A 20,279-nucleotide genomic window follows, 5' to 3' on the forward strand; every position below is an offset into this window, starting at 1 on the left:
TGAGACAGACGACTGGATGAGTCCATTTCCAAATACTAATCAGTTTCACAGCTCATCAAAGAAAAAATAGTCTTTTTAAGCAAATCTCAGCAAGTTACTGTGTTTAGAAGTAGATTTCAAGTGTTTTAGTAAAAAAAAAAAGTCAAGTTGATTAAAGTTACTGAGAGACGATCGTTTTAGCTTCAGTAACTCAGTGAGGAAGACATTTTCTCACATTATTCCTTTTTCCAGCATGAAGTGACTTGAATTGCTTTTATTGTGAAGTACGCGAAACCAAGAAGCTCTTAAAGCTTGAACTCCATTCAAGCTCATAATCCAGTTTCTGCTGCCCACGCGCCGAGTGCTGATGGGTTCGGAAACGTCACGTTTTATTCACACAGAAAAAAAGACCGTTTCAGGCACTTGTGAAGACGCCAAGAAGGGTCACGATTAAAGGTCGAGAGGCACGGAGAGACTCTGGAGTCACGCAGTAAAGACGAGAGAAAGTCTGTGTCCATGTCTGCGTTTCCCATGTCTTCCAGTGGAAATCTGTGAAACACAACAAACGGGCTGATAAAAAAAGAGGAAGACAGAAACTTTCGTTCTTGGTCCAAGATGCTTCCTGAAGAGACAAGTCCAGTACAAGAAGTGAAATCCTCTTTTCCGGTATTTTCTACATTTCCTTTCCGTTTCTGCTCGTCTTCAAAATAAACTGCGGCACCTCCTCTGTCCTTTGTTCTTGGAGCACACACTCGCCGTCTCCTCAGTTTCTGCCGCCGTCCTTCAGTTGGACAACGTTCTCCAGGCGCTTGGTCCTGATCGGAGGGAACTCTTTGTACATGTCGAAGCCGAGCTCAGAGTGTCGTTGTGGCAGACGGAAGAACAGCAGGTGTTTCCTCAGCACCTGAAAAGCAAAAATGAAAATACAGAATCATTTTGGACGACGAGGGTTCCAGGAGCTCGTGTGTCGTTTTGAGGGGAGAAAGTGATTATTTCATTTTCAAGTCTTTTGTTCTGACGCCACATTAAAGCAGAAATATCAGAAAAAACAACAACAAATGTCATTTCTTCAATAGATTCGGGGGAAACTTCTGTCCATGTGTGCACCTGTGGCGTTTTTTAATGACAAGAAAAGATCTGAGAACATTCTGAACATGAAATTTCGCAAGAGCTTTAATATGAACCACCTAAATCAAAGGAGGGATGAAAAGCCTTTAGTCCTGTCGACCGCCGAGGTGACAACACGAAGGTTCATCTCATAACTTCAACATGAAATGAATGAATTCATTCAAACTGCATTTCCATCCAGTTTTACTGTTGGATTTTAAATTTCTAAACAAAAGAGACATTATTTCTATCATTGGTGAATTTTTTTTATCATTGGTTAAGAGAGATTAGTTTAAACTATAATAAAGCGTGTTGAGGAACGTTCTAACACGTGATTCTTCTTCTTTATTCGTAAAAATCAATAAAGAGACATTTGAAAGAAATGTGGAAGGATCGATAATGAGGAAGATGAAAGAAAAAGAGAAAGAAGCAGAGGAGTCTTGAAACCAACTCCCTCAGAAAGAGGAGAAGATGGAGTGATCAGAGAAAGAGCTTGTAAAGTCGCAGAGACAACGAAGGCAGACAAGCCGCACATGAACAGAGAGGAAGAGTACCTCGTCAGTCAGGTGGTAGATCTTCCTCAACATACTGTGTCGAGCTGCTTCAACCTCCTGGAGAAACACAAGAGAGATTAAAGACCAAACCAAGGCTGCTGACGTACCAACTTCATCTGCTACTCCGACAAAACGCCTCCAAGAACCGACTCAAAGTGTTTTTACTTTACAAAAGGTGTTTCACTCTCGTACACGTTGACCTCCAACACTTCTCAATGGCTCTGAAGCGACACAGCAGCACCGGAAGTGGATCGATACCGTGAAGAATGAAGATTTTCTTTCTGCGTTTGACGCAGTAAATGTGTATGAATCTGCGTAGAACCGCTTCTCTCACGGCCGCCTGCTGGCAGCACGGCCGCCTGCTCGCAGCACGGCCGCCTGCTCGCAGCACGGCCGCCTGCTCGCAGCACGGCCGCCTGCTCGCAGCACGGCCGCCTGCTCGCAGCACGACCGCCTGCTGCCTCGAAATACCACAAAGCACGAGCTGAACACAAATACGTCGCCAGAACAGCTCGTTTCTATAGACCTTCCCTTCGTCAATGAGAGAGAAAAAGCTGTCTGGAGTCACAGATCTCCTTAATGTCGAGTAGTTTTGATGGGAGCACCTGCGCCGCAGCGTCCTGGGAGAAGACGAAGGAGTTGACGTGCGATAAGGCGACGACGTATAAGATGGGACACCAGCAGAGCTTCAGGGCGCCGGTCACCAGGGAGCGGAAGTAGAGCTGCAGCAGGGGCAGCGAGTCCTCCGGGGGGGAGGTGAAGCGCTCCAGGGGGACGGACAGCTTCAGGAGACAAAGACAAACCGTGAGGTCGCTTAAACAGACTCCCGTCAGCCATAACATTATGACCACTGAGTGTCTGTGTGAGGATTTGACGAGAACTGAACCGCGAAGACCGAACAGCCTCAGAGCGTCTTTAGACCTCCTGTGAGACGTTCTGTGATCTTTGATGGTGTCCACGCTCTGTGGTGTTCAGCGGGAAACCTGGACCAGGACGTGATGATGCCGAAGAGAACCGTGATATGATCTGCAGTAAACACTTGTGTACAGTGGCGTGAAAAAGTGTTTCCCTTCCTTTTTTGCACGTTTTCCACACTTAAATGTTTCAGATCATCAAACTAATTTAAACATTAGTCAAGTAAACACAAAATGCAGTTTTTAAATTAACGGTTTTATTAACGAGGAAGAAAAAAATCCAAAGCCGCATGGCCCAGTGGGAAAAAGTGTCTGCCCCCTAAACCTGATAACTGCTTGGGCCACCCTGAGCAGCAACGCTGCGGAGGACGTTTGGACGCTCAGCTTTGCAGAATTGTTGTAGTTCTGCCACATTGGAGGGTTTTCCTTCATAAACCACCTTTTTAAGGTCCTGCCACAGCGTCTCAATCGGTCAGGACTTTGATTAGTCCACTCCAAAGTCTCCATTTTGTTTTTCTTCAGCCATTCAGAGGTGGACTTGCTGCTGTGTTTTGGATCACTGTCCTGCTGTAGAACAGAAGAAGTTCTCCTCAGCTTGAGGTCAGGAACAGACGTTCTCTTTCAGGATATTTTTGGGAGACGGCAGAATTCATGTTTCCATTTATCACGGCGAGTCTTCCAGGTCGTGAAGCGGCAGAACAGCCCCAGACCATCACACTGTCACCACCACCACGTTTTACTGCTGGTGTGATGTTCTTTTTCTGAAATGCAGTGTTGTTTTTACCCCAGATGTACGGGGACACAGACCTTCCAAAAAGTTAAACTTTTGCCTCGTCGGTCCACAGAAGATTTTCCCAAAAGTCATCAAGATGTTTTCTGGACGAGCCTTAATGTTCTTCGTGCTTCGCAGTGGTTTTGGTCCTGGAACTCTGCCGCGCCGTCTCTTTCTCATGGTGGAGTCATGAACTCTGACCTTAACTGAGGCAAGTGACGCCTGCAGTTCTTTAGATGTTGTTGTGGGTCCTCTGCCACCTCTTGAATGAGTCGTCGCTGTTCCGTGTTTGGGCCATTTGTGGATAACGGTTCTCACTGTGGTCCTCTGGAGTCCCAAAGCTTTAGAACCTTTTCATGACTGATAGATTTCAAATACTTTTTTTCTCATTTGTTCCTGAATTTCTTTGGATCTCGGCATGATGTCTGTAGCTTTTGAGGATCTCTTGGTCGACTTCACTTTGTCAGGTAGGTCCCCCTGAAGTGATTCCTAGACTGAGAACAGGTGAGCAGTAATCAGGCCTGGGCGTGGCTCCAGAAATAGAACTCCAGTGTGATCAACCAGTTTTGTTTTAACAGGAGCTGAGGGGCAAACACTTTATCACACAGGAGCATGGAGCTTTGGATTTTTTTCTACCTCATTAATAAAACCCTTCATTTAACAACAGTTTTCAGTGTTTACTTGTGTTTATCTTTGACTAAGGTTTGAATTAGTTGGATGAACATTTAAGTGTGGAAAACAAAAAAGTAAGAAATCAGGAAGGGAAACACTTTTTCACATGACTGTATAACTGATGTTCATGTATTTGTCCTTTCAGATTTGTTCCTCCTCATAACAGTGCTCTTTCTCTCGGCACTAATTCATATCTTCACTTAAATCTGTGGTATGTATATTACATATGTTGATCAATTTCACATTTGGGGATCCACATAATATTAATAACAATAATAATAATTATAATAATAATAATAATAATAATACAGTATTTTATTACAGCATGTTTGAGTTCTCGGTCGTGCTTGTATCCATGTTTTTGAGGGTTATTCTGTTCTCTGATTACAAATTTGCTCAGGCCGCCACCTCAGCACGGCGTCCAAAGTGATTTGAACTTCTGTGGGACTTTATTGTGAAATAACCGGGAAATGAATAATAGTGATCATCAGCATAATTGTTATGCATAAAGTCCTACTAATAAACAAAGTGCTTCTATAAGTACAGTATAAAGTTATAAACGTAAGTCAAAAAGTAATTTAAAAGTTAACATTAAATCTCAAATACAAGCAGAAGTTGGGATTAAAACTTGCAGACTAATTGATGCAAGGACCCAAAACTATGTCTTCCGTGGTTTCTTAAACTGTCCACAGACTGTTTCTAGTGTATGAGCTGGTTGTTTGTTCTTCATATTTCTTTCATTTAGTCTCCGGTCTCTTCAGCAGACTTGATGCTGCTGCAGGTCGATGTTATGTTTTACAGCAAGAGAGGTGGTCATAATGTTGTGGCTGGTCAGTGGATTTCTTCAGTACCATTCTCCGCAGTGTCATTTTTACCTGCTCCGGGGTGACGCCTAAAGACCTGAGCATCCCCACATGTTCTCCGAACACGGCCAGCCTCATGGTGGTGCTGTACCTCCTCTGCAGGGGCAGCAGCAGCCAGCAGCCGAACAGCCGATCCCCAAAAGAAACGGCTTCGTACTGCGTCAGGAGAGCCGAGTACAAATCCTCGAAAGAGGCCAGACCTGGAGGAGGCGCGTTCAGGTCCACAGAGTCCAGCCGGGATGCCCTGCCAGGAAAAACAAAGATTCCCTTTGAGTTTGGATTTAGAGTCAGAGCAAATATGAACAATAGGGGATATTTTGTTGTGACTTCTCAGACCTGGTCATGAGTCTGAACAGAGCCCAGGTCAGTCTCTGGACCGGCCGCTCCAGGAACAGGTCGCTGGAACAGAGGAAGACGCAGGACAGGCGGGCCAGCTTGGCCACGGGAGGAACCACCTACAGCAGAGACCAGACACACGTTTCACCCTCCAATGACTTCACACACTGGACTCATGTTCATCTTCTCGCTGTAGAATATCAGAAAACATGAAATCTGCGAGAGCTTCTGCTCCTTTGACAATAAAAAGATCAACTTTCACGACCTGCAAGTTGTTCAATATTACTGAGAGAATCTCAGGTTATGAATATGTGACACACTCATGAGGCTCCTGCTGCAAAAGTCCAGAGAATCACTGGAATGACGAGTACTATGGTTCCCAAAGTGCGGCTCTCGGCCCCCTAGAGGGCCCTGCAGGTACTGACGGTGAGAAGTGATCGGCCATAAGCTCCAGAACAATTTGAAATGAATCAACATCATGGATACATGATTAAGAAGTTTCTTTTTTAATCTATTTTAGCCAGTTTGTTGCTTTCTGGTTTCTTCTACTCACTCACCATCCCAACTGTAATAACAGACAAATGATTCTGTTGAAGGACAAGCAAGGTTATCTTTTGGGCTTCTAATACAGAATTATTGAATTATTTTGTTTTTGGAACAAATGTTTCAGGGAAACTCATCTCGCTCTCATTATTTGATCAGAATATGGATATCGGGTTTGGCTGGGTGACACAGTTGGATTTATTTCATTTCATTGTAATTCTATTTCACTCTTCTGTATTTGGGGCTGAATTGCTTCTATTTAGATCTTTTCCTGCTCGTGGTAGAATTATTTTTTAGACTGGAATAACAAGGGTGTCGAATTCATGTTAGTTCTGGGGTCACATCCAGACGGATTTATCTCAAGGGGGTTGTACCAGTGGAAGAAAGTCAAACAGCCTAAAATTAACCACAGTTACACATTTGTTTTTGTTCAAAGAGGCACAAAGAATCTATTCTTAAAAAGTCTAAACTTACATCAGTTTATATCAATAAAACCTGAACGTGTTGAAATTTCAGTAAGAAATAGAATTTTTACAGGCTTCAGCTACAAAAAAAATCCTCATTTCTGAAACATGTGAAATATTGTTTGTGTTTAATGCTGGCAGAAGTCTCTTCAGCGTGCGTTCATGTGTTCACCGTGTGGTTTGGATGCTAATGCTAATAAGGGGGCAAAGTTTTACTGCTGCTTTGTTGATTTCTGGGCTTGGATATCAGTTTTGTTATATCGCCTGTAAATTAATCAGAAACAGCTGCTACTTTTATTGAGAAAATAAAGTTGATATATTCTAAAAGAAAAGTCCAGATTGTGCAAAATCTGGCAGTCCAGTGTTGGGCCCCGTGTCGTCTGTTTGACCCCAGAGTTACTTCTTCTTTGCTCCAGCTCTGACAAGCACATTTACAGGATGTTAGACTTTGACTGATAGAAAATATGATTTTTTTAAATAAATTTTTTTCTGCTTTGCAGAAGGTCAAAAAATCCTCCGTCAGTTCAACCTGAGGGAGTTTCCTCGGTCTGGACGGGGGTCAAGCGCTCCGACATGCTGGTGAGATGGTACCTGCAGAGCTTCCTCCCTCCACACCTCCAGCAGCAGCAGCCACTGCAGACAGTGTGTCACCGCCTGCAGCGCCCCCGGGGGAAGCTCCTCCACCGCCAGGCCCCCGCCCTCACTCGTGCCCGTGCGCTCGTACATGCTGACGAGCGGGAGGAACGGCCAGTCGGACGGCACGGCGGGTCCGCTGGGCTCCGGGAGGAGGTGGGAGGAGATCCAGGGGGTGCGGCCCAGCAGGGCGTCTCGTGACGTCAGGACGGACGGCTCCAGGTGCGCCAGGTGAGTGAGGAAGCAGCCTCGTATGGAGGGCAGCTGCACGCACGCCTCCCTCAGCAGAGCGCCCACCGTCTGCAGGGAGGGGGCGCTGCGGCTCTCCGGCTCCTCGTGGAGCTTCAGCTCGCCCAGCTCCACAGCCTCCGGTCCTCCACTCCGTCCTTCTCTGGAAGACAAAGACACAAACCGACTGATGATTCAATCAAGACGGAGAAGAACTTCACTCCAAGTGGAACCAGGTCGTCTGTCAATTCATCCCATTACACAGTCACGTCTTTATGAATATGATGCAGTTTGTTCAATTTAATTGCCATCAGGGTCACATTTACAAGCAGCAGCAATGAGAACGATGATGGAGACAGAAAGGGAAGAAATCAAGAGGCAGAACTGATCTAACTGATTTAATCCCAGATTAAACTCACAAGATGAAGTCCTTGCTGAAGATGATGCCTGAGAGCAGCTGGTGAGCCAAGTACTCGCTGCCAGGCAGCAGCCATGGGAGGAGAACCAGCGCCACCTGGTGGTACAGCCAGGCATGTCTGGCAACTTCTGGCTCAACGGGCACCTGAGAGGAGTCCAAACACAAGGTCAGCCTCTGGGCGTGGTCGTGAAGCAACATTTAGAAAGTCCGAATTATCTATTAAAAGAGCACAAACTGGAAACCTTTACCTCCAGCTGTCAGCGGAAGCTCCACCGCTGTCACTTTCAAGAGTTCGTATATAAGACGTGGCTGATTAACAGTTAAACTTGTGAACATTGATAATAGCTTTAGGTTTAAACCAGCAGAAATAATTTGTCATCACTGTCTGTTTATTGTTTTTTTTTTTTACTACTGTAACTCTGTATGTTTTTGTCTTATGTTGGAATTAGGAATGGATGGAATTAGCCTTGTGTTAAATCCAGTTTATTTACTGTAACCTGGTGTAAACTCATTGTCATTAATAGGCACTGTCACATCCAAAATACAGAAATAAATGAAAACACAGAAAGGTGGAATTATTGGGCCCCTCTGCCTCCTTGAGCACCAAGGCTCCCTACTGAGTCAATCGATGTAGTTATTTTTTATTCCTTTCTTTTTTCGTCTTCTTTAGCTCTTTTGTTATTATTATCATTATTATCATCGTTATTATTATTGTTATTTCATTATTAATATCAATTTTCCTCTCTCCACACACACACACACACACACACACACACACACACACACACACACACACACACACACACACACACACACACACACACACACACACACACACACGGTACTGTAAGGATTTGTAAATATGCTGTCGTGGCGTCACATCGCTGTTTGTTTCTGTTTTTGTCTTGTAATGTTACGAAGCAAAATCAAAAACAATAAATCAGCTAAACATGCAGCAGACAGCTCAATCCAAAGAAAGCTGGACTTAAACAAAGAAGACGTGCTTTGCCTGTCCAAACACTTTCCAGTGGCACACATCTTAACAAAGAAATAATCTTCTGACCCTCCACACTGCTGATGCCCACAGTGTGAATCACTTCTACTGCTGTTCTTCTACACAAAGCCTCCATTTCCTCTGTGACCTGCAGCGTTTCTGCAGCGGCTCCATGGAGCCTTCGTGAAACAATGTGCAGAGAAACCAGATAGATAGTCAACTAAAGCCTGCATCGCCTGCACGCTGCCTTTAATGAATGTTGAGTTTACAACTGCACCTCTTGGAAAACAAACTGCGGGTAAATTCAAATAAGAAACACCCAGGAGAAAAAGAATCAGTCTTTTACAGCCAACAGCACAGGGTTACCTGTTTGTTTGGAACAACTGAAAACCTAAATGGTGGAAAAGCTCAAACTGTTAAAAATAAAAGAACTAAAATGGATATGAAGGATAAAAATGATTGAGAAGGTAAAACTGCAAAAATAAAAGGAAATAGCTGAAACGACAGTATTTGCGAAATATTGCTTAAAGATGCTTTTCAAATTTGAAAATTAGAAAATTTTGATAGATAGTAAAACTTTAACTCACACACTTTCTAAAGAGATACCGTACTGTTCCATGTAGTGACTCACAGTAACACACACCGCAAAAAACAAAGAAAATATAATATTATTGTATAATTGTTGCAAAAAGAATATTTTCAATGAGATGTGACAAAATGGAAAAAGATTCAAAAACAGAACAAAAAAGTGAAAATTGATAAGAAAACTATAATGAACTGCAGTGTGTGTATGTGTGCGTGTGTGTGTGTGTGTGTGTGTGTGTGTGTGTGTGTGTGTGTGTGTGTGTGTGTGTGTGTGTGTGTGTGTGTGTGTGTGTGTGTGTGTGTGTGTGTGTGTGTGTGTGTGTGTGTGTGTGTGTGTGTGTCTGTGGTGCCCCACCAGGCGGTGTGCGAGCCGCAGCAGCAGGTACAGCAGGTGGTGTTCGTGGCGCAGCAGCCAGGCTCGGTGGCGGGACATGGCGGGCATCGCGCTGCTGCAGCTCTGCAGGTAGCCAATCACAGGCTCGGACACGAGGAGGCCTGTGAACTACGGAGACACACAAGAAAGTTCTTCTTGAAAAAAACTATGTTGCCAGAAGATGGCAGCTGAGTGAATTCAGCCAGCGGCTGCCGGCTCCATATTTCACTGATTCGTTCCTTCACTCTGGCTGCAGACGAGCTGAAGAGTAAAATCAGCTCCTAAAAACTCAGCAGGCTCTTCAAAGCATGTGGTGTCCTCTCCCACCAGCATGCGATATCAATTATGTGTGAGAACACTGTTAGTACCACCTCAAGCTGTAATCCAGCTCAACCTCCTCCCTGTGGAGCAACAGAAGGTCTGAGACCCACCTTTCTACCCAGACCTTTATGGATCCCTGTCATGGTCTCCAGGAGGAGGACCAGCCCGGTGAGGAGGGGGAAGGGGGAGCTGGGAGCCACCAGCCCAGGACGAGTCCTCCATCCCGGGCAGGCCAGGCCGGGGAGGTTGGGAGGGATCTCCGGACCCACGTGGACCGCGCTGCACACCACGGAGGAGGACCTTGGATCAACATGGCACAATGAAGAGAAGAAACTCCGTCTGCAGGCACTGGATTTACGATCTGACAAAAGGAAGCGCAGCAGGAAGCGCAGCGGCTGCACCGGCTCGCAGTAAATCTGACGTACTTGAGGTTTTGCATCAGGCCCTGAACGCCTGCGTGGCACATCAGAGGCAGCAGCACGTCAGACGTCAGCAGCTCCAGATCGTCCAGAGTTTCCACCGGCTTGAAACACGTCTGAATAACAGTCAAATGGTCACTTCAACACTTTATCAGAATTTATACTCTTTTATGCAGAGATCTGCAACCTGCAGCTCTTCCTAGTGCTTTCAGGAACTTATGTGTCAATGTTTTCTTTGAATGGGATCTGATCTTACAGCTGATAACTTGAATGAGGAAGTTCAATAGTTCAACTAAAATATGAGTCACCTGCATGCTGCCTTTAAAGGGTCCGACTAGTAGAATAGCCAAAAGAGAATCAAATTCTCCAACAGCTAAAAACAAAAATATACAAAATGCCTGAAGCAGCTAAAATGGGCTACATTGATAAAACAGCGAAAGAAATAATTAATTAAAATGTCAAAAACAACTAGAACAGCTAAAATAACCAGAAAAAAAACAAGATTTTAAAAGTAACAAATAAAAGTTTAATGTACCAGTAAGTTCTTATATCTCATGAAAAAGAACGTCAAGGTGGAGTTTTGGAAAATAAATGTATGATATTATTTAATGGGAAGTGTTAAAAACAGTATTAAAAGCTGCAGAACTAATATCCTGTGTAATTAATTCTCTGTTTCCATAAGTAGCTCCATCTTAAATCATCTGAAGTTTAGAAGTTCCCATAGCTGGGGGGGGTCTGCAGGAACAGGACTGGAGGGTCTGCAGGAACAGGACTGGGGGGGGGGGGGGGGGGTCTGCAGGAACAGGACTGGGGTGGTCTGCAGGAACAGGACTGGGGGGGTCTGCAGGAACAGGAGTACCTGTCTGGACAGCTGGTGGTAATGAGCTTCAAGGTAGACCAGGTACGCAGGTATCAGAGCGAGGCTGGCGTCCCTCTGATCCGGATCATCCAGGTTTAATACCAAACCCTTTAAGTGGGCCAACAGGGGCTCGTGCAGCCCGGTGACGTGGGTCCAGGACACCGGAGGAGGGGGGGGGCTCTGACCCCCCTGAGAGCTGCAGAAACCAGAGAACACGTCAGATTCTTCCAGCCTGGTGAACGAGCAGCGACGAGTCCTGGTACCTGAGCTGCAGCTCCTGGTGGCAGCCGGCCGAGTGTGTGACCTGCGTGAACAGGGCCAGCAGAGCCTGGAGTCTCTGGACCTGCAGGGCCAGCAGGGGGTCCGGGGGGCTCAGGACCCGGTGGACAGACTGCAGCTCCTTCAGCAGGGCTGGATACAAGTCTCTGAGACACACACACACACACACACACACACACACACACACACACACACACACACAAGCAGATTAAAGGAGCAACATTTTGACACTGCCTGCATTTTGGGATCAGACACTCTAAACTCTTAAAAACAAGTTTCTTCATCAAGGTTCTTACTCATATATATGAGAATATGTCAATTTAATGATTTTACCTCTAAAGTGCATTTTAGAGTCGTCTCTCTTTGTAAAGGTGTGTTCAGTGTTAAAGTGTTAAAGTATTCAATTTTGTGTTTTTTGCGTGTCCGACAATATGAAGACTCAGAACGCTGTACTCACAGGTAGAGCAGTGTACTCACAGGTAGAGCAGTGTACTCAGAGGCTCACAGGTAGAGCAGTGTAAACACAGTGTACTCACAGGTAGCAGTGTACTCACAGTGTACTCAGTGTACGCACAGGTAGAGCAGTGTACTCACAGTGTACTCACAGGCAGAGCAGTGTACTCACAGTGTACTCACAGGTAGAGCAGTGTACTCAGAGGCTCACAGGCAGAGCAGTGTACTCACAGGTAGAGCTGGCAGGCCTGACCGTATCCCGCCGCCACGGTAAACAGTCTGCAGGCCTCGGTGTGGAGCCGCAGCGCCTCGCTGGACTCCAGCAGCAGCTCGCCGGGTTCGGCAGCGAGCAGACAGGACAGACGCTCCCTCACACCCAGGCTGTTCAGCTGAGAGGACGGAGGAGGAAACACACCGACCGTCAGGAACAGATGCCGCTGCCGCTGCACTGGAGGAATGACGACGGTCTCTTGATAGGTTACCAGTCTGGCACACGCATGTCGGCCAGAGGCGGCCAAAACTCTGAGAAGCTTCATGGCTCCAGGCAGAGGGAGTCCATACACGGACTGAGGGGGGAGGGCGGAGGACGCAGCCCAGGAGGAGGGAAGAAACTCTGACATGAGCGTCTCCATCAGACGAGGACAATCCAACACCTGAGAGGACAGAGTCAGTCGTACAGCGAAGAACATCAGCTTCACCCAAGAAGACATTCACCCAGTAAAATACTTCAAAAGGTAGATATTGAGTTTTAAAGGACAGTTTTTAATGAAGTAACAATACTCAAAGTCATTTAAACATAATCAGGGGCCTCATTTATAAAGCTTGTTTACGCACAAAATGGGTCCTGAAAGACGCGTACGCCGCTTCCCACACAAACTTTGTGATTTAAGAAACAAAGTTTTACGGGAGAATGTGCACACCACTACGCCAACTTTGGACCTTGCACGCGCACGTTTTGGAGACGGGGGAAACTGACGGCGCTGATGGTGAGGTGGAGAAATGAAGCCAGATTCATCTCGTACATTTAACGTCTTCAGCATAGAAATAGCGCGGTGGCGACCGTGAGTAAAGCTGGACGCGCTGGGGCTGCAGACAGACGACCTTCTCGTCACCCACCGCCTCCAGCTCTGGAGGGACGAGGTCCACTGAGCCTTTTCACGGTTCCAAGTTCAAGTATTTAATTTATACATTTAAAAAACAGATTCAACTCTATTTCATTGGTCTAAGCTGTGGTCTCCACCAAATCAGTGTCTCTTTCTCTCTCCGACACTCTGCCAGACACACTGACCATCACAATGATGAGGACTATTTTGGTGTCCAGCAGTGTCCAGCAGTGTGGGCTGACCTCTATGACACAATCATCACAGATCTCCTCACAGATCTGTGACTCACACTATTTCCAGCTGTGACGACGTGCTGCAGATCACTTTTTTCTTTTATTAGTGATTCCACTACCGTCACCACCAAACAATCTCCCTTCCCTCCACCGACTCCATGATTATTTCACTCCCTGTACATTTTCCTTTTTTCCTCCTGTTTTCTGCCAGGATTGAGTGTAAAATAGGGTTAGGAAAGTGTGTTTTGTCTTTGGGTGCACGCCATTTTCAGCTTTTGGACACATGTAGACTTTTAGAATGGATCCTACACAATGTTTTACAGACGAGGTCCCTAAACTTTGAGTGTCAAAATCAACAAAATCTGACAGAAAACATGATTCAAGACGATAACTTTTCTAGAAGTGGAAGCAAATGTCAGTAGTTGTTTATAAAAGGCAAATCCATCCATCCATCCATCCATTCCTTCCTCCCTCCCTCCCTCCCTCCCTCCATCACAGGAATGCACGGCATTAATAATGATGAGGGTCACAGAAATTTGAGTTTAACTATCAGATTGTGTTTAAGCAATTAATGACATGTGTTAAAAATGTCTCCTGATTACCTGAGAAACGTAGGAAGTAATGAGTTTGGAAAGTAAATTTAAGGGCCATTGAAATGGAGACTCCTGGACACCACTGGGTGTCACTATTTTACAATATAATGAGTTTCTTTCCAAAAGAGCATCCAGAAACACAACTTTTGGGATGAAATGAACACGTCCACTACTTTCTTGTGTCCAGTTTATTAAATATGGTACTTCATTATGAATTTGACGTGCACAATAAAAATATATGCCGTTTCTACTCTGAACTGATTTGCAGATAATCAACGGCTCTGTGCCGTTACCTGAGTGGCAGATGAGGATGAGTGGCGAGCGACGCGTGTCAGGATCTCCAGGACGTCCTGGACCACCCGGGGTGACGGACGCACCACCTCCAGGATGTAACGCAGCCGAGGGAGCAGCTTCATCCTCAACAGGCCCTGGAGACCAGCCAGTCGGCCATTACCATCCCACCTCCCAGTAACCAGAGCACTGTGAAAAACACGTCATGTGTTTACCTTGACGACGTCCTGCGAGGCCACATCGTGGTCGCTCTTCTTCTCCTCCTTCTCCTGGGCCGTCTCCCTCATGCTTTCCTCGAGCCCTTCATCCTCCTCATCCTCCTCCTCCGCCGGAGGGGACGGCAGCAGAGGAAACGAGGCCAGACCTCCGAACCAGGAGAAGGTGGAGTCCAGACACTCCTGAGAGAAGAAACGAGTCCATAAGAGGAGGAAATGGGTCCCGTTCACTTTTATCTCGGTGAAATCATAAAGAGCTGATGAGACGTGTGCTGTTGTCGCTGTGGCATGTGTGGAGGAGGAATTACATCACATCAGGCTGAAACCATCAGAAATAATACACACACACTGCCTCAGGCCCCAAACAGAGTTTATAAATAAATACTTTACCCCGTTAAAGATCAAATCAAGCTATAAGAAACTCAAGAGTAAGAGATGGAGTGATTATAATCTGGATTTTAAACAGAACTGGATGGAAAACTGAATATCTATTTATTCAATAAATTGAATGACTTCCAACACACTAAAAACACTAAAAACTAAATATTTTCATTGCTAAAAGAAATGTGGAGTGGAAAAATGACAAAGGTTTGTGGAAATACAAGGAAAGAAGTAAATTTCTCCACAACAGAAATCAAACTGAGCGACTGGACAGAATCTGGGACGGCACCCGGATAAAAACTGTCTGATCAGATCGACATGAAACACTGGAAGAGCTCTGTTCTCCAAAAACAACATAGAACTAATTATCTAATCTGGAAAGTGAAGCTTCACATACTTCATCTTCCTCACACACGAGGAGAGCATTCAGTGCGTGCACGGCTGCAGACATCACCGCCTCCACGCCGTCGTCCAGGGCGAAGCGGAGCAGGAAGAGCAGGCCGGCGTCCAGCAGCGTGGACGTCACGCTGCCCGCCAGCACCGGGCGGTACTGACCCGCACGCGCCTGCGGAGCACAAAACAGCCACATGAGGGCGAGTGTGAGTGTGTGTGTGTGTGTGTGTGTGTGTGTGTGTGTGTGTGTGTGTGTGTGTGTGTGTGTGTGTGTGTGTGTGTGTGTGTGTGTGTGTGTGTGTGTGTGTGTGTGTGTGTGTGTGTGTGTGTGTGTGTGTGTGTGCGTGTGTGTGTGTGTGTGTACCTTTGAGAGGATGCTGGCTACAGTGCAGAGGGCCAGACTCCTCTGCTGGGTGATCTGACTGCGAGACAACAGGAAGAGCTCCTGCAGAGAGTAACCTGCTCGCTGCGGAGGAAACGCCACAATCGATGCCGAGACGTTTTATTAGGCTGCATATTCAGACACATTCATATTGTCAACACATTTACGTGACCAGTCACATTCACCCGTCCACCCACATTACCATTACCGTCGCTACGAGAAGTTCAAGGTCTTCCCCAGTAACACTTTAACACACCGACCTTTTGTCTGAAAGACGTCCTGCTTTACCAGCCGCAGGCCTTTACACACTCAGACCTGACGTGCACTCACCTCCGGCTCGTCCCCGTGGTGGTGCAGTCCTAAATGTGTCGGCAGGTCCTCGGTGGGGGAGATTAACGTCCCGGCGAAGTCGAAACGAGCCTGCATGGCCTATCAGGGGAAGAGACAACGAACATCACCATGTGAACAAGTGAAGTTCATCCAGCAACGCCTCCGCCCGCTCACCTGCTTGGTTCCTTTCCTCCTGGGAGCAGGTAAGTCCGTCATCCACTGCAGCTTCTCCGGCTCCAGTTTGTCCATGTGGATCCAGTCCGTCTGCGGCTTCACTGGCAGGGACTCCTCTGAACTCACACAAACATGTTCATATTTACCAACACATGTCAATCTGTGTACACTGAACGTCCGGACTGGATTCTGTTACTCTGTGCTTGTACATGTGTGACGACAATAAATTTGAATCCAGATGAAGCAACTTCATGCTTTTCTAACATATAAAGTAAAATCCAGTATCATTAAACATAAAATATATTTAAAAAAGAAGTGGAACCAAAAACAAACTGAGCAAATCTCACATTTTCTCATCACTTCTTTGGAAATTATCAGCTTTTGTTAATACAAACACTGAAAAAAAAAATCTTATGTGTGTTTGTGCTCAGAAATAAAGTGCAGAAAATGAAATAAGAATAATTTGTTTAACAAACACGACATTCTTGTAAACTCACATTTCCTCCAAATAAATAAAATAAATCTTTAAATATATTTTCTAAATCTTTTTACATATTTGTGCTGCTTGTTATTCCAACATGAGTTTGACTTTTTTTTATCTTAATAATGTGTGAATGATCAGACCCTTTGCCAAACACTTTGCTTCATTTATTATGGAGATTTAATTCTGGTAATATATAAAATGCTATAAATAATGAAACCAGAAACTGAAACAGCTCGTTTCAAAATGGAAGGAGAAATCCCAGAGTACAAACACACGAGTTACCTCATGGCCATTCTCTTTTTACAGCTTTTATAAGTGACGTTTGTAATGAGCAGAGGGAGAAAGAGTACTGAAATATTCTACTGGAGTAAAAATACAATTACTTTGACAACATTTTACTCAAGCACAAGTAAAATTACCAGTCTGTGTGACACAACACGGGAATGAGAAAACCTTGATCTAATAAAGTCAAACCTGTGAATGTGGATGGAGGCAGCCCTTCCTCCTCCTCCTGGTCTTGGTCCATGTCCACCTCCTGGGCTTTATGAAGCAGCGCCGCAGCAGCAGCAGCAGCAGCAGGAGCAGCAGCAGAGGAGCTGGACTCTCTGCTCGCACTCTGAAGCGGCGGATCTCTGCTGTCGTCCCCGTGGTGTTCACGGGCGGAGGACGGAACCTTCTGGGCTTTGTGAGATCTGACGAAGTCCACCAGTCGAGGGTCTGGGTCATCGTGGTTGGAAGCAAAGATAAAATAAAGAGGAGATGATGTATTCACCTGGCCGGACGCAGGTTGGATCAAATGTCCAGATCAACACGTTACAGCGATGACGATCTGATGATGATGATGATGATCTGAGGAAGGCGGCGGCCTACCGAGCTGGGACAGGAGCTTCTTCTGCTCCTGGAGGATCTCAGACTGGGACATGGTCTGCAGCCTGGCCTGGTTCTCCCTGTGGATCCTCAGGGTCTCTCCTGAGCCGTCTGGACCCCGAAGCCCCTGGAGCCCCTGGAGCCCCTGACCGGACACCAGCTGGGGGCCGCAGCCTCGGGGTTCAGCTGCAGGACTCTGAGCGACGGTTTCCGTCTGCTGGAGCCTCTGAGCAGCGATCTGACGGGCGAAGATGCTCCTCTTTCCTCCGGCTGAGGACGGCTGCAGGCCGGCAGCGACAACCAGGGTCCCAGAAAACAAACATGGAACCAGGCAGCTCGTCAGAGCCGAGGAACAAAACTACCAACACTCAAATCACTGTCATTAAGCAGAATTCTTACATATCTTTAACGACACACTGGAGTACAGTCTAATTTTCTCCCTTAAAATCATGATTGAGCAAATTCTGCACTTTAAATCTATATTCAAAACCTCCAGCTAATAAGTTTGTTCTTTTACCAGAGATTTATATTATCTATGATATAAAATCTATATCAAATTTATATTTAAATCATACATTTTACTTTCAGTAATTTATATTTGTGCAGCTTTTCAATAGAAAGACTGTCTCAGAATAGAAAAAACCTCATTACAGCCATATATTTAAAAATGAATAAATAAATGATAATAATAATAATAATAATAATAATAATAATAATAATAATAATAATAATAATAATAATAATAATTCAATGCCTGATATTTGTATTGATGTATAATGAATCAATCAGCCATAACAATATGACCACCTGTCTATTGTTGTGTTGTTCTGACCCACTGAGGGACTGAGATGGAAGCAGCAGATACTTTCAGGCATTGAAAGTCCACAATAGGCTTCATCCGTCTTTTTGAGTAACGAGAGATAGTTTCCAAAAATAGTCATGAATGTTCGAAGGTCAAATAACCAAATCTGAACCCAAAACTAACAGAAATTATTCCCTACATGTCGTAACATGTAAAATTTTCAAAATGAAATGTTATAAATGATCAAATGACATCCAGAACACTGTACAGAACCGACTCCAACCCGACACATTCCCAAGAACAATGAACTTTTACCTGCATGCTGGCGTCCGAGCGGCGCTGAGCTCTGGGGAAAGCCAAACCGGTGAGAGCAGGTAGAGAAATGGGAGCGGAGCTGGTGTCTCTCTCCTGGCGGCAAAACATAAACAAGAAAGACACTTCAGAGGTGAAAGACAGAATACGCGAGAGAAGCTCAGACTCTCCACAGAGGCACGTACAACGATCCTGGAGAGAACCGCCGTCAGGTGAGTGTCGTGTCTGTCCAGTCGCTCCGCGGCGTCTTCGCTCTCGAAGGTGACGCGACCGGCTTTGAAGCGAGACTTCTTGGGAGGGGCCGGCGTGAGCGAGGGGAGCTGATCTGGAAGATCTGCATGACAAGAGGTCGCTTAGAGGGACAGTTTTCAACTTTATACTAAATAGGATCTAATATCGACAGGACAGCACACGTCATCCACACTCATTATGAACCCGGGCACACCTCAGGGACGTGTACTGGGCCCGCTCCCCTATTCATTCTCCTTCATCTGTTTCCAGAATGAGCTCCTGTTTCCAGATTATAGGACAGACAACTGCTTCTAATCTTCCCAAGATATTGAGATTCAGATTCTCTTCTTAAAGACTAATTATCTGTGAATGAGTCGTCTGAATACTGGCATATCAGGAGAGAGTTTATTTGGATGTTTTGACTCCACAGGACAAAGAAAACAGAATTAATTCATTAAAAAGGAACCCGAGTAAAACAATGTTGGTGTTTTAATTCAAATCTTAGTGTTTTAATCACGTTAGAGTGCTTTGAAAATGATATTGTCTACGTTTAAACCGTTTCTCTCATAAACTGAGGCTGATTCTACATATTGGATATTTATTTTTGACAAACTAATCACAACCTCAGATTGAAGTTTTTTATTTATTCTGATTGAGAAAAAAGTTGTGGTAAAGCTTTTTATTATCATATTGCATATTACTTATATTCTTATTATTCAATATCATATTTTTAAGTTCATTGTTTTACCTGCCCTTTGGTTATTTATTAATCCATTTTTTTTTATATTTTATACAGCATAACTTTGTTACTCATACTGTTTTACGTTTTCTGCATTTTATTTAACTACTACAACATTTAATGTCGCTCAGCCCTCAGTTTATACCTTTGTACTCACATTTTTACAAGCCATTTTTAAATATCTCTTTTCCCATGCTCTACATTTTGATATTAATTCTTATGTACTACTCCAAGCATACAATGGGTTAAGATAGAGTTATACATAGATAGAGCAAACCTATGTGTGAGTTTTGGGTTTTAGTATATTGATGGAGCTTTTGGGTTGTTTTTATTATTCTTTTTAAATTACTTTGTGTTGCAGTCTTGTTTTGTGTTTGATTGAGTGACATCAATACTTCAATATTTTTCTTGCTGGTTTACTTAAATCTGAAACAATAATACAATTAGTCTGATTGTTGATTTTTCTTGAACATTGTTAGACTTTAACCTTCGATGGTGACCACGTCCTTCTGGCTGCCACCTCCCACCTCCTGGCTGTGTCCTCCTCCTCCTCCTCCTCCTCCTCCTCCTCCTCCTCCTCCTCCTCCTTCCCCCCTCCTCTTGTCAGGCCTGCGCATCACACTGGCAGCAGCAGGAGCACCAGAGGTCAGAAACCGCTGCTGTTCTTTCAGCAGGTCCGCCTCGGAGTCGGTGGGTTTCGGACGCCGCAACATCTCTCTGAAAGACAAAATAGTTCAATTAATTCTGCAATTTCCCTTTTCTTTTCTATTTTGTGTGTTTTCACTTCAACCTGAAGACAGTCGAGCGTCTGTTCCTAGATTTTGAAAGAAACTGAAACTAAAGTATTTGGATCGGCAATATTTTACATACTAAGAGCCACACAAGTGGTGAGCGCTCTCGCCTCACAGCAAGAGGCTTATGGTTCAAATCCCGGCCGGGCTTTTCTGAGAGGAGTTTGCATGTTCTCCCTGTGTGTACGTGGG

General features: G+C 45.0%; 1 protein-coding gene across 1 annotated transcript; it reads right to left on the minus strand.

Moving 5' to 3' along the window:
• Positions 1–351: 351 nt before the first annotated feature.
• On the minus strand, positions 352–20,009 carry rpap1 (RNA polymerase II associated protein 1; the record flags this gene model as incomplete). Its single annotated transcript, XM_080479881.1, has 25 exons — positions 352–883; positions 1,641–1,697; positions 2,246–2,422; positions 4,874–5,105; positions 5,198–5,316; positions 6,796–7,228; positions 7,485–7,627; positions 9,418–9,564; positions 9,867–10,056; positions 10,182–10,291; positions 11,035–11,230; positions 11,298–11,459; positions 11,998–12,155; positions 12,249–12,419; positions 13,989–14,123; positions 14,202–14,384; positions 14,980–15,147; positions 15,340–15,441; positions 15,688–15,786; positions 15,862–15,977; positions 16,820–17,062; positions 17,216–17,492; positions 18,324–18,422; positions 18,512–18,660; positions 19,784–20,009. 25 exons carry the CDS (start codon positions 20,007–20,009, stop codon positions 743–745), a joined length of 4,233 nt encoding a protein of 1,410 aa, XP_080336007.1. The 3' UTR covers positions 352–742.
• Positions 20,010–20,279: the final 270 nt, after the last annotated feature.

Source organism: Lipophrys pholis, assembly GCF_963383615.2.
Source record: "Lipophrys pholis genome assembly, chromosome: 14".
Taxonomy (NCBI): domain Eukaryota; kingdom Metazoa; phylum Chordata; class Actinopteri; order Blenniiformes; family Blenniidae; genus Lipophrys; species Lipophrys pholis.